Genomic DNA, 26038 nt, shown 5'->3' on the forward strand with positions numbered 1-26038 from the left:
GATCTCTTGAAAGCTTTGACCTTTTTTTTTGGGAGATGAGTCGATAACACCACAGCTTTCATTGTTGACTTTAAAGACTGGATTTGTACTTTGATTCTATGTTCCTATAAAACAAATACAGACAGATAAATTGCACTTGTAGATTAAGATTTTTGGAAATATACGTTTAATTTACTTGTTTTTTTTTTGTCCACTTAGTTAAACTTAATTTTAAAATGAATGAATAATTTTGAGGAAATATCTAGTGGATAAAAAATGTAATTTAATTATTTTCCAGTGGCTCTTCCTGGTGGATACGACCTACATCCTGTTTGGTTATCAAATCACGTACGTGGATATCGCGAGACGTGACACGATACCTTTTCCAAACTAGACGGTGCGTTTGAGTCAATCGCTAGCTTTTCTCCGAACGGTAAAGTTGGACAAAAAAACGCGAGTTAAACGTGGATAAATCGCGGGTGTTGGCGTCGTGACGCCGCAGTCTCGCCCCAAAAACGTTTTATTCCGCCCCGCAGCGTTTGTGTGTCGTCGCTAGTGGGCTGTTAGCCACCGATGTTGCTAACATCGCTTTAGCTCCCGAAGCAGGCGAACCAGGAAGCAGCGACAACAACACGCACCGAGTGGTTTCTCCTTCGAAAAGACGCCGAAGAGAAAACTTGTGACACGGCTTCGTAAAGTACGTGGAAAACTGGTAAACAGTATTTTTATTTTTGTATTCGTCGACGGTGCTGTACCTGCTATAGCTAACATACGAACCAAATCACAGACGCGTGTTGCTAATGTGTCAGTACTTCTGATATATTGATTTTATTTAAAATAAACTACACGACAACGCGTGTTCCAAAGGTTTATATCTAAAAAAAAAAAAAAGAAATGTCAATCGTATAGTTCGATTAGGTTTTTCCACGGTAACTAAAACGGTTGAACCGGTTTAGTTCTTTATAAAGCGAGCTCATGGCTACATAAAATACAATTTTTGAACCCTGAAGTGCAACAACAAATGGTTCAAGGCAGGCCTGGGTAAAGTGTGGCCTAGTTGGGGGGGTAACATGTGGCCCTTGAACTGTATTTATGGGGCTCCCATTGGGTCAGTGTTGGGATCACGTAGAAAGTCCGACAACTCAATAACAATTGTGTTTTAATTTGTGTTGTTCATTTCAACCTATAGAATCTTTTGTTTCCTCCCTTTTTTATAAGTATTTTTTAAGTAAATTAAAGAAACGAGTATTATCATATTTTATATATGTTTTAGAATTGAACCTTGTTATATATAAAGACGTCTTTATTTAATTAAGGTGTTGTTTTTAGGCCTTTTATTTCTATTATTTATTTGTCCCTTTTTTTTTTTAAATCAAATGTATTTATGATATGTATTTTTTTGAAAGGAGCACATTTAACCTTGTTATAAGTGTCCTGAAGATCCAAGAGGTTTTCCTTATTTGATGTGCTGTTGTTTTAGCCTTTTTTGTCTTCTCTTTTATGTCTTTATTGTATTTCTCTTTCAAGAAAATTTAAGTAAGCTGAATACATTTATTTGAAGAAAAAAAAACATGTTTTATTTGTATATATATTTAAAGTAGCTTATTTAAACTTGTTATAAAATGTCATGGGATAATGATGTCTTATTATTTATATATTTATTTAAGGTGTGGTTGCTTTAGGCCTTTTTTATTTTTTCCCCTTTGTTGGTTTTTTGGTTTCGTTTTCATCAAAGTAACATTTAGGTAAATTGAAGAAAAACATGCATATTGCCATATTTTATATATATATTAAAGTAGCTTAACTATGTTGTAAAACGTCATGTATTAATTATGTTTTTTATTCATATTATGAAGATTTTGTTCGATCTTTTCTATTGGCTTGATGGTCACAGTATATGTGACCCCAACATAAAAATGATCTGTTCAAATTTGTTTGTTTAAAGTATAATAAGTACGTAAGTAATTGATATTTGCAGAGCGCTTTTCCAGACCAGAAAGAAAAGACAAACACTTTGATCAATGTCCCAAAAGACTGACTCTGGGACTTTATTTATTTATAATTCAATTTAAATTTTATTAAAACACATTGTAAAGAACAAATAGCCACAACGTAGTTATTTAATATCTCTGTTCATGTCTGTTTTCCATTTTTATACTTCAACAAGCCACATGACTGCAGTCCGGGATTACATCTGTACTCTATTCTGGGAAGTGTGACCTCTAAAGACGATAACATATGAGCATCAATGACTGTTATTTCATTTCAACGTTTTAAAATTTCTGATTTAAGGTCAAACATACAACATTTGAACAGCAGTTGATTACAGCAATTGCCTGTCTTTGTTAAAAAAAAATGTGCAATTTTTTTTCACCAAATCTGAAAAAGTAACAAAGCGACAGCAGCAAAAAGTGCCAAGTAAAATATCAGAATATAATCTTTTACTGCCGGTGTTGTAAACACTACACAGGATATTGTTTGTGGTCTCGGTACAGAATAAAAGAATGATGTAAGATAACTCCAACAAGCAATGGAAAAAAAGAACCAAGCAACAAAGCTGTGCCTAGATCATGTAATTTTTACAATTCTTAAATGGACCTAAGAAGCTTACCAGATCTCAAGCCATCTTTTTCTGTGACTATCATTTCATGACCAGTAATACAGATTTATTAATGTTGAGTATCTCTTTGAATAATGATAAATATGATACTGTTAGGCTCATGTTTTTTAGTTCGCACTCTAAATGACAACAATATAGATTAAAAAAACATTACTACATGTTGACTAGTCTTTTTAGATTGTGGATTACGATTTTTACCAGGTTAATGTCCAAGTCAACTAGAATTTGTTGCTTTTGTTCTGATGGCCTGTGTCTTTACTGCATCAAACCCCCGCCCTAGATCATCAATGGCTAGTTTGTTGAACGGTTGACTCCTCCTTGGCCGCATCCTGCTCGGCTCGTATTTGCTTACCCGACACCTGTTAGTTGCAGCTATCCCTCTCTGTCTGACTTGTCACCATATGTGCGATTATTGCACCATGCGAGGGGGATTTATATTCCAGTCGACGCTGAAAGACTGTCTGTGGGGGTTTTGACTGAATCGTTTTAGAGCCGCGATGATGGGATACTTGTGCTATGTGCTACTTAGTTGTCAACAACAAGCAGAACATGTTAATAATCCTGGTTAACATTAAAACGGCACTAGTTTTCTTTATGTATCTTCATGCAAAACATGATTAGTGTTGACATATTTAGACATTGTTTTGCTTCTCATTTGTCTAAATATATATGTAGTTTTATGCAAATAATATTTAACTTTGTAACTGTTATTGAAATGAATGACTTCTGTTTCTTCATTAACTTTCGTACATGTCTAAATGTAACTCTTTGTCTCCCTAGAATAGCTAAGAATGTCGAAGACTGCAGATTCTCCAGCAAAGGTGCGCTCCAAGTCCCGATCCAAGTCCAGGACCTATTCAAGGTCTCGGTCTAGAAGTCAGTCTCGGTCACGGTCCAGAAAACGCCACTACAGGTGAGAAGGAATAACTGGCAGTTATAGTTGAGTGTGTTTTAGGATGAGGTACACACACAATTTTAATATGACATATATATTGTTTCGCATTTGACTTGATTAACTTTTCTGTGAGTCTACATTACACGTGTAATCAAGGCTTCTAACCGTCGTGTATTTAGGATCTACATTCAAACGCCTCCTAATTAATGAACAACAACAACCAGCAGTAAAGGCTGTTATAACAAGATTGGCACGTTTTGTTTCCAGCTGGCACTTGGCACTTTCCTAGCCAGCACTTGACTTCCTTTCTACTGGCAGTTTGTTTAATAATATTCCATGCCCCCGATAAGTAGAAATCTGGGTAGCACTACTTTATTTATTTTGTAATTTCATGAAAATTTTAAACCCTGTATTAGTGTGTAAATAAAATAGCTGCGCTTGTCATAGCTTTAAAAATTCTTTCATAAAGGTGTTGCTGTAAGAAAATATGTTTCAAAACTTTATCTCCTCATCTCCCACATTACATGACCCAAACACCCACACCTCATTGATCGACAGAAGCTCTGGGGGTTTTTTTTGTGGACAGGAAACGTTAGATATTTCTGAGCGTTAACTATTTATCTGTGTAACCGTTTACACCCCTAGTGGCATCTATTTAACTGTAAAAGCAATATCTTCAGACAACTGATTTTGTTTCATGTTTCACTGTCAAGTTCCAGGTCCAGATCCCGCTCACGATCGCACTCTCCGTCCTACAAGAGCCAGCCTCCCTGGGACTATCAGAACAAGAGAGGAGCCTTCCGTGGCTACAACCGTGGCTACCGCCGGCCGTTCCACTACAGGGGAAGAAACCGTGGCTACTACAACCGTGGTCATTACCAGAACAGAGGAGGAGGAGGCGGCGGCGGCGGCGGATACGGCTACAAGTCAAACTGGCACGGCGGCGGCGGCAATAGAGGCGGGTGGCACGATCGCCGTCGGGACCAGGAACAACACAGTCCCAGAAGAGGGCGCTCCCGATCCCGCACACCCAGGAAGCGTTCAAGCAGCCACAGTCGTTCTCGCCACTCCGACCGCTCGTCCTCCGCTCACTCCAGGCGCTCCAGCAAAACATCCCGCTCTCCCTCCTCCTCCCCTCGCCGTCCCAGCAACAAGGGCCGCAAGGACATGAAGGACAAGCAGCCCGACCTCCAGGTGAAGAAGACGGAGGGCATCACCATCGAGAAGGCGTCCGGCGGGAAGTGGATAGAGTACGATTCCAGTCCAAAACAAGCCAGTCCGGAGGCTGTGAAGGAGGAGCATGCCTCTGGTTCTGATAAAAAGGGCTCCATGTGGAGGACAATCGGAAGCAACCCTGACGATGAAAGTCCAGACAAGTCTGAGAAAGGAGATTCCTGCGGGGGCCAGCCCAACATCTCTGCTGCCTTCAAAAAGTATTTTTGTTCTCAATTTAAAACCAGTTAATTCTCTGTTCTTTTTTTTTTTAGCATCAATTAAATTCAGATTTAAAAAGTGTTGCATTCTAATGAATTACATTTTGTCTCCAGGTTTCTTGCTGAGAAAGGTTCAAAACAGGCCATGGAGAAGAGAAGCAGCCGTGAGAAGGAGCTGAAGGTCGAGAGGGAAAAGGACAAACCAAGCAAGTCCGGGGACATGTTCAGCATCTCGGTGTCCTGCCTCTCGGACTCCAAGGAAGACAAGACCATGCCCTTCTTCGACCCCGAGGAAGAGGAGTTCCTCAAGTCTCACGGGCTGAAGGATGTGGACATCGAGGAGGAAGGCGAGATCAAGTCCGGCGTGACATCCAGGGACCTTTTTGGGAAATGGGATGATGAGCCGAGCTACACCACATCGTACCCATCGGTGAAATCCAAAAGCAGGCGCGACGACGAGGAGGTTTCGGATCATGCCGAGGAGGAGTACCGAAGTCGGAAACACGGCTCCAAGAAGGAGAAGTCCAAGAAGAAGGAGAAAAAGGAAAAAGAGAAGGCCAAAAGGAGTCTCTCCCCTCCTACCACTTCACGATCAAAGGACCAGGCTCTCTTCCCGAGTGTCTTCGCGTCCAACAAGGAGTCGCCCCCGAAGCGCCTGACATCTTCCCGGGAAGATTTTGAACGTAAAGTCGGCTCGCTGGAGGAAATGTCCGGGTGAGTCCTGTTGCAACCCGAGGCCATCTTTAAATTGATTTTGTTTCTAACCCTGTCCTGTCTACTCCCTCAGAATCTCTATGTCCAAAGACCACTTCCTGTCCCAGGATGTGGCCAATCCTCTCCAGAAGGATCCAGAGTTTCGCTCCATTTTCCAACACATTAAAGCCGCCCAGCTCTCTCGCAGCCCCTCCGAGCTCTTTGCTCAGCATGTTGTGTCTATATTGCATTACGTCAGAGGTAGGGTGGGCAACAACAGCAGGACTCCTGCATTCGCCTTGAACATTTTTAACGCACAAAAAAAAGAAAGAAGTTACCTGTCCTAATGCCAGTGTCGATCAACGGCAACAGAATAACGTCTGTTCTTTTTTTATTTCAGCTCAACACGTCTCCAGAGACATAACTTTTAGTGAGCGCTTTGCCATGTACCAAAAAAAAGCTGCCGAGGCAGAAAAATTGGTGCCAAGGAAGAGTCCGGAAATCCACAGGTGGGTCTTTGATGCAGTGCTGAGGATTTTTGATTGGTCAAATCTCTTTGCGCTTGATGGAGTCTACTGACTCCTTCAAGAAAAGTATTAAGACGTTTTTATTTGTTCAGGCTTTTCCTTGATTTTCTGGAACTCCTGTTGTATTATCAGTTTTATCTTGCCCTTTAAAGTGTGTGTGTGTATGTATATATATATATATATATATATATATATATATATTGAATATTGTTTTGATTGTTTAAGTGCTTTGTGACCCGGGTCTGGAAAAGCACTATACAAATAAAAATGACTTGCTTACTTACTTACTTACTTAAACAGCTTAATAGCATGAGGAATTAATGAGTCCCTGAGTCTATTAGTGTTGCATTTGAAGAGGAGCATTCGTGCTCCATCTGCTTCTCTGCTCATTTACACGATAACGCGAGGGTTAAGAATGTTCTTTATCTTTAGACTTAGATTGTGTACTTTCTTTTTATAGAAACTTTGTTCTGTTCTTATTTTTATCTATAATGAATTATCGTCCGTTTTGCTATGTTCTAATTGGGAAAAACATTTTAAATAGAGTTCTATCTATTATGATGGTACACATCCATGTAGATGCGACTGAAGTTTCCAGAAACCAAAGGCTGATGCGTTCTCGTTCTTCCCGCAGGAGAATCGATGTTTCCCCCAGTGCCTTTAAGAGGCACTCGCACCTCTTTGATGATTTGGAGGAGGCCGGCTACAAGGTGACTTTAGCAACTTGACCTGTTGGGAAACGAGGACATGTGAGACGAAGCAAAGAACCAGATTTCAGCTGTGTGCTTTCTTTCAAAGGATGCAATAATTCTAAGTCAAAAGAGCCCCATTGTTGTGTTGTAAGTGCCAAGCAAACCCCCCGAATGAGATATGGTTATTTATTGGGCATGTACCAACCCAGACAAAGGCTAAAAGGAAGTGAATTAAGAGCCATGGGACGCTTTTCTGTCACTTTACCTAGTAAGTATTTTTTCCATAAAGAAACCCAAAACAAAAGCCAAAAAAAAAAACGACTGACATTGAGATAAATGTTCACGACACACACATAGATGCATGCTGTGCATTTTCTTTTGATGGTGTATTCTGAGGAGGTCGAAAACAAATTAGTTTTTGGCCAAAATGTCCTTTAATGCTGACCTCATGTGAGGATATTCTTAATGGTGTTTAGTTACACGGGTGAACTACTGTGAGGTTTATTAAGTTGTGAGTCGTTCTTATCGCCACATTTCCCAATTTTAAAGTTCAAATATATCCCCCCCCAATCTTGATAATATTATGTTAATATTTTTCATGTTTACATTTATTACATACATTTTCGTGAAACTGTCTTCGTTTTGAAAAGCCACTAGATTAATCTTTGGCTCTGATCTACTTGTTCAATTAAACCTGGCATCATTTAAACTGAGAGTGACATCTAGTGGTCTTTCAAAACACAGACACTGTATCGTGATACCTCATCAGCTGTTTCATGAAGCCTCATCGACACATCAATAATTAAGTTTAAACTTCAGTTTTCCCAGAGATGTGTAGAACTTGAACTCAAGGTTAAATTAATAACTCAATTATGGAGTTTTAAAAGTAACAACAGTTGTGCTATAATAATGAATCTTCTGAACATTCCTACGTTTTGATTCTCAGATTAGCTCGTAAGAACTGAAACTATTTTACTCTTGAATAGCTGTACAGGGAGTGCACTCTTCTGTAATCATCAATGGTTTAAAATCAGCTCAACAGGAAGTTTGATGTGAAGAAAATAGTTGATTGACAGCAGGGAATGTTGCAGGTCTGGATATCTTTCAAAGGTATATTAAGCTTTCGTACTGTACAACACAGTGACTCGTACTTTATTTTTATCGCCTCACACAAACTTAAAAACGTACAAAGAAAGCCTGAATGTGGTCCCGTCATGTTTGCCAGAGCCGTGAAGTTCGAGCTACACTTTTTTAAAACTATATCCACCGTCTTTAAAAACAACATGACGATGAGTCGTGATCAACCTTTAACCCTCAAACACTGTTCGCTGCAGGACTCCGGTCGAAAGTTTAAAGGAGATGTGATGGACCTTCGCCTGGATATTGAGAGACGTAAACGGTTTGGCGCCAAAGAAGGCGAGTACAGGCGAGAAGGCGGCGCCAGCCCCGACGGCTCCAGAGGAGCCAGCAGAGAGAAGTCCTCTGAGAAAAGTGGAAAGCACCACAAAAAGTCCAAGTGAGTGAACTTTTGTTCTTTTTTCAGCACAAAGGCTACATGTGAGTTGTCCCAGCAGAGTTCAAAGTCTCAATGGAGAGCCCATGATTTCCCTTCTGACTGACTCCAGGTGGTCAATGTTTGATAAAATGAGGATCGGATTTTGCCCCAAGAAGTTGGGATAACAGCTTCAGAAAATGAATTATTGATTGAAGATTTAATTTCTTTCAATTATTCTTTTTAAAGTTTAATGGGTTACAATTTTAGAACATTTAGAAACATTTTTCACTCCTTCAAATGTCTTTAGTTTTGTATTTTCTTGTATAATTTGAGGAATAAATGTGAAGTAGCGATACATTTTTAAGTCACTTTTGATGGCACTACAGTAGTTTTTTTTTGTTTAAACACCATTAAGATTTAACATTCATTGAAATTATTGATTGAATTAATTTAGCTGAGAAGCTAGTTGATGAGGCTTCATGAAACGGCTGATGAGGTATCATGATACAGTGTCTTCATTTTAAGACCACTAGATGTTAGTCTAATTTTTGTATAATCTTTGGCTCTACTAATTCTAAGAAATTTGGCATCATTTTCAAAATGAGTCCTAAATGTGTGTGTCTGTGTATTTTTAATTCCTCTCGTCTGTTTATAAATGATCAAATAATTGTGTGTACGTTGTTAAAGTCTTATTTTTTAATGTTATTCACAGGAAGAGTAAGAAGAAGCGCGATCGCTCGCCATCCTCCTCCTCCTCGTCCTCGCCCTCCCCCTCCCCGCAACCCTTCAAAGGAAAAGAGTTCATGGGCGAGGGTCCCGGACGTCCGGAGGAGGGATTCTTTCAGACCCGCTACCCCCCTCGAGACTACCAGGGGCCCCGGGACCACGAGGGCCCGCACATGGAACGAGGAGGGAGAGGCCGTGGATTTGTAAGTCCTTGTCTGTGAATGAATGACTGTCGGCTCGCCTCCTCCTCCCCCCTCTGACCCGTCAGCGTCGACTGATGATGATGCAACGGTTGACGCCGCGTCCACGGGTTCCTTCAACAACAACAACACGAGTTAAATCTTTTGTCCTTGCAGTTCCCCAGAGTGAGGGGCCGGGGCTGGAACAGAGGCAACTATCCCGGCAACAACAACAACAACAGCAATGGAAACCCTGCCAACATGAACCCTGCCGTGCGGCCCCCGGAGGAGGAGTGGGATCCCGAGTACACTCCCAAGAGCAGGAAGTACTACTTGGTGAGTGTAAATGTTCCACTTTGGAGCAAGGGGTGTCGGTTACAAGGCCACCCTTTGTGATGATGAGGAGGTTCATTTTGTTGGACTGAGTGACTGTCGGCCGTGACTGACGGCTACCACGCCCTGTGTGGTTGTACTATGAAGCCCCTTGAAGTGATAACGAGGTTCAAAGTGTGAAAACACTTCACCTCATTGGCTGGATCGAGAGGATCATTGATACACTTTAAATAAGTAAGAATAGCATATTCAATAATAACACTCCCTGTCAACGATGTACAACTTGCAGCCATGACGCGAAGTTCCAGTGTTTACTCGGCAACTGTATAATATTATAAAATGTCGGATAGTATATTATAAAATGGTGTATTCTCAAGAACTATCGACAAAAAGCAACGTTTTAGTGTTACATTAGTGACTTGTCACTAGCCTCAAATCTATCATAAGCATCAAGCCGTGCACAATTACAAACAAATAACAATAGTATTTATTAAAATACTCACATTTATGCTCTTTGTTGCTCACTTGCTTCGCCATGGTTTGCAAATTTGCATAGTTTCTGGTAAAACGAATCGTACCCCTCCGTTTCAATCGTGCCTCCGATCTCACTCGTTTTCAAGGGCTACCTGGCCCTTCATCTTACCCCTCCCCCTTTATAGGAAGAGAATTTGGACACCCCTCCTTCTCACTGGCAGGTGCACAATGGGGTAGGGGTAGGGCTTAGACGACAATCGGAACTGGGTCTTTGACTTAACCCTCTAGTGGGCTTTGTAAAATTTGTCCTCTGGACACACGTGACTCACTTATCAATTTATATCACCTGAACATACTATCAATCAATCTCATAACGTTCCATACTTTCAGCACGATGACCGCGAGGGCAAGAAGTTCTGGGTGGACCGTCCGCCCCGAGGCTCCTTCCCGACCCGCCGCGGCGTCGGCGTGTTCCGCAGAGGCGGCGGCGCCAGCCCCAAGTGGTCCCACGACATGTTCCAGCGTGGAGACGACAGTCTGAAGGACGCCGGCATGGATGGTGAGCACAAGGACACTAAAGGCGTCGCTGACCTCAGCAAGTAGATGTGATTTATAAAAAGTGGTAGCAAAGTCGTGGTCGTTTTTAATCTCTCTTTGTTTTCCGATCATCGTTAGCTGCTGAGGCCAAACATTCTAGACTAAAATTGACATTTGTGCCTTAGTGAGGAATATTTTAGTTTTGTCTTCTCACTCTTTTCTCCTTTTTTCAATTAATGTGTGAAGATTCTGCATGACCCCCGATTCTGACTCGTCTTCATGGGACCAATCAGTGGTTGGCGCCGGCCTCGTAACTGTTTTTATTTGTCATCACTCGGGAGTTATTTTTTAAGTCCTCGGTTTCACTCGTGCGGCCAAACTGCCGTCTGATGGAGTTCATCAAGTCTGGTTCTTCTGGGACGGTTGAGTTAGTCCCTTTTTTTCTTTTTTCGTTTTTACATTCAAACCTGCTGGAGAACGTCTGTGTTTAGTGGCAACATTCAAAAAAAAAAAAAGGTTTTATGTGTTGAAGAAAAATCAATGGTTGTTTGTGTAACATTTTTGTGTAGTCGACTTTGAGTCGCTTCACCTCACACTCGACTGTACAAACTGCATGAAGAGAACGACCCGTTTGTTTTGATTAAAATGAAGATGAAAACTTTACTTTGAACAGCGTCAGTTATTTTTCCCGTCTTTTTGTTTGCACGATCAAAAATGTTCTTTATTTACTGTCCATTAATAAGTGAAGTCTGGAGTAAAACGTTAAAATAATGAGGCCGTTGAGGAGCGTTCAAGCATTAGCCTGTCAATCGCTAGTTCAGACACTAGGGGGAGTACTAGTCACGGTTTCTCAACCATCGATGATGACTGTATTGTCTGGACTACCAACATGTATAGTTTTAATGTCTTTTTAGTTATAAATCCTGCACTTTTAAGTATTTTTTTGGTGTCCGGAAAGATCCACGTAGAACTATTACCAAATTAAACTAAACTAATTAATTCAAACTTCTCAATTTTGAACCACATTTTTTTCCATAATCAAATTAGATGCTTGATTATTTATAATCATTTGAAGTTTGACAATATTTCCATGTTCTCTTTTATTTCCATTACAAAGACATGGTTGCCTATGACGACACTCAAACCCTTACAGGAGTCAAGGTCTCAAGTATCCAACCTCCCATGGGATTTATGATTCTTTTTGTTAGAACAGGTTCGTTAAACGTAACCTAACCAACCTGTAGCAGATGGTCACTTACATTTTTCCCAACTCATGGACATGTTTACCTGAGTATACTGGCTAGCTTAGCTAACAATGCTAGCCCCTGTTTACAAAGAACATTTTCTTTAACTTCTATGACTATTATAGCACTTCTTTATGACAGGAAATGAATGTATCTCCATTTGGGTCAAAACAAAATACAGGTTTAGTTTAATGCAGGATATTTGAGTCAAAAAGATTAATTTCTCTCTTTTATAAAATGGCCCACTTGAGACCTTAAACCCCCTTCATGTAAGGGAGGAAAAAGTTATTTTCATATATTCCTCTAAACGATATATTTTTTAAGTTTAAAAATATATATTTGTGTCTCCGGGGCTTCAAACAAAAACGTTCAGGGATCAATAACCACAGGATTGTCTTTAACTAGAACCATTTGTCATTGAATCCGAGGCAACATCGTGTCACTAGTGTCTGGGTTTCCTCCAAAACGTTTTTCCACCAACATCCCAGCCGAGCATCCACACATAAGCAACCTTTTCATGGACACCAGTGGAAAAACTCCGGGGGAGATCTCCCAAGATCCACCGGTGGCATCGACAGTAGGATGGAGGTAAAGGACTCTTTCATTCACACGCACAGACTAGTCCTTTATAGAGAGAGCCCGGGTGGGGAATTGTGTGGAGGGAAATGAAGTGATGAGATGGAAAAAAAAAAAATAGTAGAAGCTGCAGTGTTTTCAGCTCCTGTGTCTACTGCCCCCTCATGGTCACCATGTAGAATGACACCGTGCGATCTTGAGGGTTTGTAAGGATGAAACTAGAAGATGACTTTATTATATTTACTTATCAGACACAAGACTTAGGAGGTCAAAGTATGATCGTGTAGAAATATTTAATGAAAAAACTTTATGTATGTATTTTGAATATTTATTTCAACATATAACAACACTATAAACTTTATATATATATATATATATATATATATATATATATATATAATAGGCCCTCTTTTTCCTCAAAGTAATTATGAAGTATATTGAAATGTTTTGAAAAAACATGTTTATTGCATATAATATGTGTGTATGTATATATATTTAATAGTTTTTCTTTTGTATCATATATTTAACTTTGTCATCGATTATATATCATCTTTTTTAAGTTACGTTTCTTTTTTCTTTTGACAGTCACTGCATATAATGTGGCCCCTTATATTTATAAAGAAAATTAATTTATAAAGAAAATGAATGTATTTAATTTCTCTTGTATAGATAACTGTCTGAAAAGTTTGTTTTATTTTGAAAGAAAAACGACATATAAGCAAGTGACTCTTGACCCACCAAGACTATATTTTGGTTAAGTTTGCAAAATAAATAAGTATATAAAAAAAAGAGTTAAACACAAACTATACATGAACTCGTTGCAGAGAAACCGGAGCGTTGCTCCTGATGATTCAGCGTCATAGTGAGATGGATTTTATTTGTAGATCTGTCTGAGAAAATAGCGCCTGATATTTAACTGGACCGTGTTGCAAAAATAATGAAAAGTTCGAGGACCTCAGTTTCTTCAAGTCACAGATGGGCGCCTCTAGTGTCCGTCAGTGGTAATGCACGCGCCCAATAGTCCCGGTGCCCGTCACCAGAATGTCCGGTTGCCCGTTTCTCCAGATCTCCCGGACGATCCTCTCTCGCTCCTCCAGGCGTCGCGCCTTCTCCAGCTCCTCGGCCGACGCAAACACGTTGACGCTCCTCAGGGTCCCGTTGGAGTGACTGCTGCGTTCGCTCACTGGGCCCGGCGGCACCGTCGTCTTCGGGTTCTCCACGTCCTCCTCCTCTTCCTCCACCACACTCTCCTCGTCCTCCTCCTCCTCCTTCTTACTCGGCTCCTTCGTCTTCTTCCTCTTCTCTGTGGGTTTGACTCGACGGCGAGTCCTGCAGGCGATGCCGGTCACCAGGAGACAGAGCGCCATCAACAGGCCGAAGCAGACGCCCATCATGAAGAAGAGGGCGAAGCTCTCCGGGTTCGCTGTTGAAGACACAAAGTCACGATCTTGATTCATGTGCTGGTTCTCTATGTTCCACGATCAACGTGTGGTGTTCTGCTGCAACTGGTGTCATGGTGATGCTTCTTCACCTGTGATGTGGGCGTAGGTGGCCATGCTGTTGCTGAGCAGCTCCATGTCTCTTCTCACCGGTTCCATCCTCGATCACAAGAACCCGACTTGGTACAAACCTGTGGCAACAAAAAAAAGAATAAAGATGGAGTTTAAAATTATCTTATTTTCACTAGTACAGGTTTATTTTGGGGTAAATTTGACTGAAACAAACATCGTGGCATGTCGAGACTCACAGGCTAATAAAACACTTTTTATTTGAGGATGTGAGGAAAATTTTTAATACAAAAAATATATCACAATATCTTTTTGGGCTAAACCTTATTTGAAAATGTCGTCTTTCAAATCATATTCTATTTTTATTATAGTTATTTAGAGAGTAAAAAAGATTCAGGTTTATAATTTAATAGTGTGTATTTTATATATACTGTAAAAACATATTTGTTATTGTAATTACAATTACAATAAACATGCAAATATTTACAGCCTTTTTTTTGCCATTTAACTTGCCACCACTAGATGGCAGCAGTCATTACAACCTACACAGATAAATGCAATGATCGATATCAAAACAAAACAAAAAGTAATAATATTATTGAATTTATTTTTTAAGCCTTGAATTGAATATCTTTTCATTTACAATTAACATGTGAATAATCACAGCTTTTGTTCATTTTCATGTTGTCAATTAATCTTCCAGCCACCAGATGGCAGCAGTTATTACCTCCTACGCAACCAAAGGAACATTGAAATCCCAACAAGGACTGAGGACGAGAGGATACAGCCGACTCCAGCAGTTTTTAAAGTTGATGTTTGGACATATTTTGGTTTCAAAACAAATGAAAGCAACTACGTCAAGAGTCATGTGGTCTGTAAATACTGCAACACCAGAGTCAAGTACTCGACAATACTACAAATATGTCCTTGTTACTACATTATCACAATATGTCGTATCATTAACCCTATATAACTCTTGTATCGACGGATTCTTACTGATAAACACTTATTAAGTTTTATTTTTACAATTAAAATATTCACAGCATTGGTTCATGTTTGTGTTGCAATTAACTTTCCAGCCACTAGATGGCAGCAGTCATTACATCCTCTGCAGCTAAAGAAACAATAAAAAACCTCAGAGATCCCCACGATGACTGAGAACAAGAGGATACAGTCGACTCCTGCAGCTTTTAAAGCTGATGTTTGGACATATTTTGGTTTCAAAACTAATAAAAGCAGTTACGACTTCATCAGGAGTCATGTGGTCTGTAAATTCTGGAACACCAAAGTAAAGTACTCGACAATACTACAAATATATCCTTGTTCCTACAGTATCACAATGTATCGTAATGTTGCCACTGTATCGTGATACGTATCACCAGATTATTGCCAATACACCCTAATAATAATCATAAACAAGAGGAGTTATTTTATTGATTTTTTTCTTGACGTGGGACCAGTACCGGCCCCCTAGTTGTCCAAAGTTCCCATCCACATTCTCAATGACCCGATTAGTCCTAAACATCAACATGCGTGGGAGCTGAATGTTTTTTTTTCTTTCCCTCTGGAGGGAAAATTAAGCTCCGGCTCTAATTCCAGCTGCTGCCACCGGGGTCTCTGTTCTCCACCCTGATCCTTATCTGACCGCTGGCAGACCCCGCTGTTGTTTCAAGCAGCAGCTACACTGCTCAAGTCCTGACCCTTCTCGTGTGAACCGCTGGAGGAGAACGAGTCCAGCTGCTGCCCCGGGACCCTGGTCACCTTTGACCTCTTGTTGTCCTGGGTCAGTGGCGGCCAATTTGCGTTTCCTCAGGGGCACATTTTGTACAGTGGATGTTGTGAGGGACCATCAAGAAAAAATATAGTAAGAAAAAATGTAAAATCAAATAATAAAATCAATACTATTATAATTGTATTGAATTTATATCTTAAATAAAAGCTCTTTTTTCTAATTATGTCCAAACATCAGTTTTAAAATGTGCACTGTATCCCCTCGTCCTCAGTCATTGCCAGGATCTTCATTTTTGCTTTGGCTAGGGAGGACGCAATACCTGCTGCCATCTAGCGGCTGGAAGTTCAATTGCAACACGGAAAATAAACAAACGCTGTGAATATTTACATTTTAATTGTAAAGGTACTGATACTTTATTTTATACACACTTTTTAAAATATAAACCTAACAAGAAATATGGTAAATCTCAAATAAAAGATTTTTTTCTAAATATTTTTTTTTAATTCACATCTTCTTTTTGAGGCGCAATAAAAAACCAAGAGTCCGAAAAACCTTAAAGTCGTATTTACAGACCAGTAATGAAAGATAGGAATGGAGAGAAAAAAAATATTGTTAGTCTCTACATGATCTTTGTTTTCACGGGGGCCACATAAATACAGTTAAAGGGCCACATGTGGCTCCCGGGCCACACCTAACTCGGGTCTAGAGAAAACTCAATCACACAAAAATGTCAAACTGGTCCCTGAATATAAACGCTAACACCTCTAGTTTTGTCTATGAATTTCCACTCAATGATTGTTAGTGTGTGTCTGCAAGAATTGATAAAGGTGTGTGTGCTACAGTTATTGCTGCAAGGGTTACTAAGAGTGTTTAGTTGTGATAGTGCTTTAAAAATGTGTCATAATTAGTAGTTAAAATTGACTTCAGGTCATTTTTGGAAGTTTAACGTCTCAATCTACAAACAACATTTTTTGGCTGATATATATATACATAGTTAAAAACAAATTACGATAATGACTAATTAGACGTAATGACTGCTGCCATCTAGTGGCCGAAGGTTTAATTGCAACATGAACCAGTACTTTGAATATTTTAATTGTAAATATAAAACTTGATGGTAGAAGTGTTTATTTGCAAGAATCCTTCGATACAATACGTATCATGATACAGGGTCATTGATAGGATACATAGTGATACTGTAGTATCAAGTATATATTGGTAGTATTGTCGAGTACTTGACTCTGGTGTTGCAGAATTTACAGACCACATGACTCTTGACGAAGTTGTAACTGCTTTTATTTGTTTTGAAACCAAAATTTGTCCAAACAACCGCTTTTGAAGCTGCTGGAGTCACCTGTATCCTCTCGTCCTCAGTCATCGCCGGGATCTCATTTAGCCGCTGTGTAGGACTGCTGCCATCTAGCGGTCGCAAGGCGGACAAATCACTAAAATGTTTTTACCCTTCTTTTCATTTTCCCGGAAGCTGTTGTAATCGTCTTAAAAATGACACTAGCGCTATGTTAAGTCCATGCAAACATGTTAAAGGACAATACAATATTATATATAAAACTAAATTGGAATGACCTTTGAATTTTTTATTTAAAACATTTTTAAAGGTTTTTTATACAAGAAAAATCCCCGGGTACTTCAGCTAGTATCCATCCATCCATCCATCCATCCATCCATCCATCCATCCATCCATCCATCCATCCATCCATCCATCCATCCATCCATCCATCCATCCATCCATCCATCCATCCATCCATCCATCCATCCTTCCATCCATCCATCCACCCATCCACCCATCCATCCATCCACCCACCCATCCATCCATCCATCCATCCATCCTTCCATCCATCCATCCACCCATCCACCCATCCACCCATCCTTCCACCCATCCACCCATCCATCCATCCATCCATCCATCCATCCATCCATCCATCCATCCATCCATCCATCCATCCATCCATCCATCCATCCATCCATCCATCCATCCATCCATCCATCCATCCTTCCATCCATCCATCCATCCATCCACCCATCCACCCATCCATCCATCCATCCATCCATCCATCCATCCATCCATCCATCGAAAACTTAAGAAAATTAAAAGCGTTTATGTACGCTGCTGAAATATGTCCAAATTTGCGCAAATGTGTTACTACTACAAATTAAGCTCTTTTTTTGTTAATTGTAAGGGGGCGGGAAAGGGAGGCACAAGACCCCCATGAAAATCAAAAATTTTGATGAAGACAAATTAAAAAAAATTAGCAGGTAGACTTCTGACCTCTGTGAAGTAATTACGGGGCAGGAAACTCGACAAAGTCAAGGGAATAAAGAGCAGAACAGGGGGCGACCCCCATGAAAATACAAACATGACTCATTTTGATTTATTTTAACTAAAAAAGGGGACATTTCCTGAATATCAGCTCAGAATATGAGCTTTAGTTCATTCCATATTTGCGCGTTTCCGTATGGTTAAATTCTTCGTATCATATATGTTTATCTATTGAATTTTGAAGTAAATAAGTAACTACACGTAGTTGCTAAAGCTTCTTTTAAACTGTACTTTTACAACATTTCTTACGACACGTCTTTTTGTTGAACTGTTGCCAGGATTAGATTCACGAGCAATAAAACCGTAGGTTCTATTCCCGCCAGGCTCATGGGTTGAAACTCCCTGACAAACGAAGCGACGTCGGCTACGTTAGCATCTCGAAGCTAAACCCGCCACGAATGCGTCATCGTCGTCCGTCTCCTCGCGCGTCTCGTATGTTTTCTCCGACAACAACGCTCTCATTCACGACGCTCTCGGATCAGGCGGTCTGCGGACGCCGCCGCTTTCCAGACGCAGACAAATGTGCGTTTAACGCAGACCACAGTCATGTGCAGACAAATTTAACACCCGCCGCTTCCAGACGAGTCCAATAACTGGTACGAATGCAAGGCAGCTGTAGTTGTTTATGTGACCCCCCCCCCCCCCCCCCAACACAGACACACACACACACACACACCCCACCCCATTAAAAGACAACTCCCACTTCCTGCTTTGATGAGTCTGAAGATGGAACCTGTGAACAAGAAATCTTACGTAACAACAAACCGCTGCACTATTCGGCTCTTTAAAAGGAACATCAAGTAGATCTAGATTCTTTTGATCATGTTTTTAAACTCAAGGCCCGGGGGCCACGTTTGGTCGAGCGTTTGATGTGGACGGATGTGAGTTTGTGTTTTTAAGACGGTTTGTACTTTTACAAGTGTGTAGTGAAGGAGGATAATTATACTGATATATTCTGTTTTCAACTTGAACTTCCCTTTAAAAAGGATGTAAACCAGTCGATATAAAAAACATCTGTTTTGTCGACAACATGGATCTGACGATTCCAGATATAGTGACAACAGAATTGTCCTTTTTGTCAGTACAGCAATATTAAATATATGATTGACTTCTTGTTTTGAATCATTTGTTTTTAAATATTGAATATATATATTATATTTACCATATTTTGATTTAGAAAACAACATTATTTGACAATCTTGATTCCTTATAACTGTTTTCAAACCTTTATTTATAATTATATAATTATTATAGGGTATATGTTGACTAGATTGACCTGAAAATCTTTATGTATTTTTGACATTGATGATTAACATTTTTGACATTTAAATAGATAATTATTTTGGATTTAAATAAAATGATAGATTTTTACTTTTTAAATGATTATTATTTTAATCTATGATTGACCTTTTTTTTTTTTATATCTTTATATCTATTTTTTTTTAATACATCTTCATTTTTTTAATTTATACATATATATAAATTCAATGTCTAATTGAAATTGAATGTATTGTAATTTTTCAGATTTAAAAAAAATAGAAAATGTGTATTAGTTATAACTACGAGAGTTTAACTTCTCTGTTCAATATATTTTATATATTTTTTTAAATATTGTGTATTTGTCTTCTAGTATCTTGTGCGATGCTAACAGAACAAATACAAAAAAAGTGATGACCTCAACGAGAAAAATAACATGTAATCCTGTATAATGCGTCAAGAAAACACCCGCAAAAATACTATAATACTATAATACTATATACAGTATATAATATATATACGAATCCTTTGATTAATTTTGGGAACAGTCAGTGAATGCAAACTTTATAGTAAATCGTTTTTTGGGGCGTTTTACTAATTTTCTCTACACCTTAATAGATACTGAAAGCAACCATTTTTCTGGTGACTTTTTTTATTTATCATTATTATTATTATTATTATTTTTTGTTGTCGGTTCTTTTAACCTAACTATTTATTTCACTTGGCAGGAGAAAGCTACCACAACGGCACCTGTTTTTAGATGCTAAATGCTACTTATAAACTTATTGGTTTAGTTTTACTACCCAGGAGCAACAAGCTAACCAAGTAGCACTAGCGTGTCATGAATACAACCTGCCCCCAAATCTTTTTTTTTGGTTACGTTTTTGTAGGGAAAGTAACACACATTTAATTTCAGCTAAAGTTTTTCTATCATAACACTTTAGCTAACAATGCACAAATGCTATGGATTTGCATAAATGTGTAAAAATGTGTAAATATAAATGTTATAGTTATAATTTTGAGGGTTTAACTTCTCCTTTTAATTCATTTTATTTTTTTAATATATAATAAGAGTTTGTGTATTTTTCTTTTAATATCTTTTGCGATGCTAGCATCATAACACTTTAGCTAACAATACTCAAATGCTATGGATTACCATTAATTTAAACTATCTAAAAGCTAAATCTGTTCTCCGTGAGCTAGCTAAAACCAAAGAGGTGAACGTCTATAGCTAATGCTAACATATGGTCTTGTCTTCTTCAACATCTTCCCCCCGGGAATCTGTCAGACACTCGGATAAGATCGTAAACAGCGATGTGTTTGATCAACCCTGACGGAACACATTTTTAAGTCGCTGACCTGCTCTTTAGCTCAATAATTACACACTGGCGGGAACAACTATTACTCGCTTTATCTTGGGAGGCATCGACATTTACAACGTGACTCACAAACGTAAACCACAAGTTGTACGTCTATGACGTTTAGAGCTTAAAGCGGCTTTTTAGCAATTCCCGACTTTAATTACTGCCAATGAAAGACGTTCATTTTGACTTTAATAGGGATTTTTAGTACTCTGGTATCTGACGGGGAACTCCCAGGTTTCATTGGGGATTTACAGATTTCCTTCTTTCTCCGAGTCGACATATGGGTGCAGATGTCGGCGAGGTCTGCCCTGTGATCTCCTCTTGACTAGCTGTGTTTATTTGCAATAATCTAGCGATACGATACATATCATGATACAGGAGCTAGGATACAATACATCGCAATAACAAGCATATACTGTATGTGTAGTATTGTCGAGTACTTGACTCTGGTGTTGTAGAATTTACAGACCACATGACTCTTGACGAAGACGTAACTGCTTTCACTTGTTTTGAAACTAAAATATGTCCAAACACCAGTTTTAAAATCAGCGGGAGTCGCTGTATCCTCTCGTCCTCAGTCATCGCCGGGATCTCATGTGATTTCCCTTTTCATTAAGCTGTTCTTTTAATATGTCCAAACATCACCGAGTCCACTGTATCCTCTCGTCCTGAGTCATTGCCGGGATTTCATTGTCGCTTTAGCTGCGGGAGGACATAATACCTGCTGCCATCTAGTGGCCGGATGATTAATTGCGTCACGGAAATAAACAAACGCTGTGAATATTAAGATTTTAATTGTAAAAGAAAAAATATACATACTTTATTTTATACACACTTTATTGAAATATAAACCAAACAAGAAATATGGTAATAAATGTCAAGGCTTTAACTTATAACTTATTTACTTGTTATTTTTAATATCGATCATTGCTGTTGAATAACCTAAAAACCTTAAAAAAAAGTTTCCCAATTTTCCCAAACTCTTAACAAAGCAGCTATTTCCTTAACACCACGGGATCCTGGCGATTGACTGAGGACGAGAGGATACAGTCGACTCCAGTAGCTTTTAAGATCGGACGAGTGAAAAGACCAGAGACTTGCTTCAGCCTTCTTTGCTGAGATATTCTGACTCTACTCTGAATCTCTGGTGAATGACTGAGCTCTCGACTCTTTTCTTAAAGAGAAACTTTAAGCTTTAACACTTGGATTCCTCAGCAAGACTCCAGATAAAACTAGTCGACTAGTTTTTCTACTGATATCTACAATATTTATCCACCATAAAACTACTTGAGTCGCCATTAAACCCCTTACAAAAATAAAAATAAAAACTCACCTGACTTCAGCCGGTCCTGAGTAACGTCCTCCAGTAAGATCCCATCGCTCACAACTGAGATGTTGTCAGAGGGAGACGCTGGTGATTCAGAAGGTCCTAAAGTGTCCACTCCCTCCTCCTCCCTCTCTCTCTCACCCCCTGAAGGAAGGACGACCAGCAGTGACCAGAAGGAGGTGCTTCCTCTTTCCTGAGGTGTAACCCAATCATCCGCCACATGGATTCTTCCAAATAAAAACTGCAGCTATTTTACAGTGCAAGGAGGGCCGAGTGTCCCGGGCCCCCCGCCCCCTCGCCCGCCCCCCCGCCCCGGCGGCCACACTGAGGTCTGTTCACGGCTGGGGTGGGACAGGAAATAGCTGCTTTGCGGCGGCGGGGGCTCGTGAATTAATTGAGCTCTTTGTGTCCTGAAGTGTACAGTGAGGGTTCATGGAGTCGACAAGAGACTCGGGCGAGCAGGTGGGTTTGTTTTCGAGGACTTTAAGACCTTAAGGTACTTCTAGTAGTTTAGACGTAACATTGCAAATTAAAATAAAGGAATTGGACCTGTTTTATTGGGGGGCGCGGGGAGGTCTTCCTTCCCACTTGACCTGACTAGGTTACCCCTAGCTCTAAAACTTTCACTAAGGGTTAATAGGTCGTCTATTTTAATGCAATTTTGTTTATGTCAAAATTGTGTGTATTTGAATCTTCTGCCCCCCTTTCCCCGCCCCCTTACAAATAACAAAAGGATCTGAACTTATATACATTTCTTTTACTTAGTATTTAATATGGTTTGAATCGTAATTGGACTTGTTTGAAATTTACATGGGAGTCTTCTGCCCCCCTTGTGCCCCCTGTCCCTTGACCCGATTAGGTTACCCTCTTAAACCTTCACCCAGAGGTCAGTAGCCTACATTATCATTTTCAAGCAATGTTGTCTTCATCAAATTTGGACATATTTGAATTTTCATGGGGGTCTTCTGCCCCCTTTTCCCGCCCCCTTACAAACAACAAAAGGATCTGAACTGAATCTACATTTGTTTTACTTAGTATGTACTACATATGGTTTTAATTGTAATTGGACTTGTTTGAAATTTACATGGGGGTCTTCTGCCCCCCTTGTGCCCCCTGTCCCTTGACCCGATTAGGTTACCCTCTTAAACCTTCACCTAGAGGTCAGTAATCTACATTATTATTTTCAAACAATGTTGTCTTCATCAAATTGGACACATTTTAATTTTCATGGGGGTCTTCTGCCCCCTTTACCCGCCCCTTACAAATAACAAAAGGATGTGAAATTCGCTACCTTTTCTTTACCTAGTAGGTAATGCATATATTTTAAATGAAATCATAACTCTTTCATAGGGGTCTTCTGCCCCCCTTTTGCCCCCTGTCCCTCGACCCAATCAGGGTTGCTCTCCCCCCTATATCACAATCGGTCAGTAATATACATTTTCAAGCAATTTTGTCTTCACCAAATTGGGACATATTTGAATTTTCATGGGGGTCTTCTGCCCCCTTTCCGCCCCCTTACAATTGGACACACACACAGACAGATCCACCTTTGTATATATATCCTAATAGATTATTATTTCAGTCAATTTTCTATTTTAAAAATAAAGTAAATGTAGCTGAAGTAAATTTTGAAATAAGTTTCCAGTCCGACTCCAGGACGTCTTGTGTTGAAATGTAGCTGAAAATGGAGACACGGCGGAACTACTTGGAGAACCAGAGCCACAATAACACGTCTCTCATCGTCAGGCCACAAGTGGATCCTGGTCGTCACGCTGTTTTTGTCAAACCCTCAGCCGTGATTCCTACTCTGGTACTGCTCTTGCTTTTGTCTGTTATTGTTCTGGACCTGTTTGTGTTCTGGTTAAGTGCTATTCCGAGCCCGCCTCGGTGTTGATGTGGCACTCTTGCGGTCCAACAGTGGACCTTCATTATGTGGCACCATGTCGCTCTAAAGCAAACACCCGTCCAGAGGAAAATATGTTGCTTTGAAAAGCAACACGAGGACACAAAACAATTACCCAGCAGCCTCGGGATATTTCACCGGATTCTGGAAGAACATCTGAGCCGGATGTTGAGTCAGGCTTGATCCTTTTTCTTGACACCGTTCTGGAATAACACTCCACGAAAAACTAAATTCCTCAAATTCCCAAATCATATTTGTTGTTCCTGGAGAACTAGCTCCTGGTTCCAGTGGTTCTATCCTGCTCTCACGGTCGGCCTGACTGATGGTCGGGTTGAACTTTTCAACAGGAAGAACCAAAAGTCATGCGTCAGAGAGACGTTTGTCCTCTGAAGGACCTCTCATTGTCATGGGAGGCAGCGAGGAGACGTGTCATGGGGTGGGGGGGGGATTTGTCTCGGTCGGGAAAATCCTGAAGTAGGATTTTTAACCTCAAGGATGTGGGTGTTTTGGTGTGTTTTAGTATTTTCAGGCTCATGGATTTGATGAATGAGGGCTTGAAGAAAAAAAAAAAGGTTTTTCAAATCATCGTCACTGTTTAATAGAATTCAATTGTGAATTTACAAAAAAAAAAAAGAAAAACTTGAAGACTCAACAGTAGGTGGCGATAGAAACAAAGATACATTTTTTTTCACAGTATAAGATCCCAGCGATGACTGAGGACAAGAGGATACAGTCGACTCCTCAATTTTAAAGCTGATTTTTGGACGTATTTCGGTTTCAAAAAAGCAGTTACGACTTTTATCGTAGTTTTACTTCACTGTATAGTTTTTTGTTTTCTTTTTGGTTTTATTTATTTATTTTGCCTTCAAATTATACCTTTATTTGTAGCCTAGTTTTTTACGTGGTTTATATTTCAACAAAGTGTTTTTAAAATAAAAAATACTATTTTTTATTTACATTAAACATGCAAATATTAACACATTTGTTCCTTTTTTTGCAGGCTTTTCCTTGATTTTCTGGAACTCCCGTGTTTGTCTCAGTCTTATCTTGACCTTTTAAGTATATATTTTATTGAGTATTGTTTTGATTGTTTAAGCGCTTTGTGACCCTGGTCTGGAAAAGCGCTCTATAAATACAACTTACTTACTTACTTTTTTGCGTTGCGATTAAACTTCCGTCCGCTAGATGGCAGCAGTCCTTACATCCTCTGCAGCCAAGTGAACATTTAAAAAATGGTGACATTCCCGTTGATAACTGAGGACGAGAGGATACAGTCGACTCCAGCAGATTTTAAAAGCAATTATGTTTGGACATATTTTGGTTTTAAAAAACAAATGAAAGCAGTTACGACTTCTTCAAGAGTCATGTGGTCTGTGAATACTGTTAAACCAGAGTCAAGTACTCGACAATACTACACATATATCTGTGGTCATACAGTATCACAGTATATCGTATCATTGACCCAGTATCCTGATACATATTTTATCGACGAATTCTTGCCGATAAACACTTTTATTTACAATTAAAAATATTCACAGCACTGGTTCATGTTTGAGTTGCAATTAATCTTCCAGCCACTAGATGGCCGCAGTCATCACATCTGTGGTCTGTAAATGCTGCAATACCAGAGTCAAGTACTCAACAATACTACAAATAAATCCTTGTTACTACAGATTGTTACCTGTAATTGCCAGATTGTTGCCGATACACACCTCTATCTTTTTGCTTGTATAAAAAAGGATGTTAATTTTATTTGGAATCCTTCACTAGTTTGTGTGATGTTTATATTTATTATACTGTCAATTCCAAGTGTGTTGTGCAGTACTTTGTAAAAAAAAAGATTTCATCTCCAGACAAACAGTGTTTTCAGTGGGCGGGGCTTAAGCACATTTTTAATGAAAAGAGAGTTTTGTCCAAACAGACATTGATGATACAATAGAGTCCAACATCTATTTTAAGAGATAGATTATTCGTTTTTGGCAGTATTTTTTAATACAGGAGGTAGGATTAGATGCTTCAGGTTAGGTTGACCAGGGAAGCAACAAAATACTTCTATACAGTTTATCCAGAGGTATCTAGAGAAGTAACACTCACTAATGAACCAAAGTTATATACATTTATTGTTAAGTAACTGAAACAAAACACAAAATCATAAAGATATTATTTACAAGTAGTAGTAGTAGAGAAGTAACACTCACTGATGAAC

At 39.4% G+C, this 26038-nt stretch overlaps 2 protein-coding genes across 5 annotated transcripts; one reads left to right on the forward strand and one right to left on the reverse strand.

Annotated features, from left to right (window-relative positions):
• Positions 1-341: 341 nt before the first annotated feature.
• On the forward strand, positions 342-11246 carry thrap3b (thyroid hormone receptor associated protein 3b). Of its 4 annotated transcripts, XM_087786451.1 has the most exons (12): positions 342-691; positions 3380-3512; positions 4208-4927; positions 5042-5641; positions 5715-5881; positions 6021-6129; positions 6782-6857; positions 8174-8355; positions 9047-9263; positions 9417-9575; positions 10437-10605; positions 10830-11246. In XM_087786451.1, the coding sequence occupies exons 2-12, from the start codon at positions 3391-3393 to the stop codon at positions 10838-10840; spliced, it is 2532 nt and encodes an 843-aa protein (XP_087642577.1). In that variant the 5' UTR covers positions 342-691; positions 3380-3390; the 3' UTR covers positions 10841-11246. The 4 variants fall into 4 exon arrangements, with proteins under 4 accessions (XP_087642577.1, XP_087642574.1, XP_087642575.1 ...); XM_087786448.1 differs by having other exon boundaries at positions 10437-11246; XM_087786449.1 differs by having other exon boundaries at positions 342-676; positions 10437-11246.
• Positions 11247-12810: 1564 nt separating this feature from the next.
• Positions 12811-22141, reverse strand: eva1bb (eva-1 homolog Bb (C. elegans)). Its single transcript, XM_087785694.1, has 3 exons — positions 21936-22141; positions 13935-14033; positions 12811-13826 (listed from the first exon to the last, which is right to left on the reverse strand). The coding sequence occupies exons 2-3, from the start codon at positions 13999-14001 to the stop codon at positions 13399-13401; spliced, it is 495 nt and encodes a 164-aa protein (XP_087641820.1). The 5' UTR covers positions 14002-14033; positions 21936-22141; the 3' UTR covers positions 12811-13398.
• Positions 22142-26038: the final 3897 nt, after the last annotated feature.

The sequence above is a fragment of the Callionymus lyra genome, chromosome 3 (assembly GCF_982586985.1).
Source record: "Callionymus lyra chromosome 3, fCalLyr1.hap1.1, whole genome shotgun sequence".
Taxonomy (NCBI): Eukaryota; Metazoa; Chordata; class Actinopteri; order Syngnathiformes; family Callionymidae; genus Callionymus; species Callionymus lyra.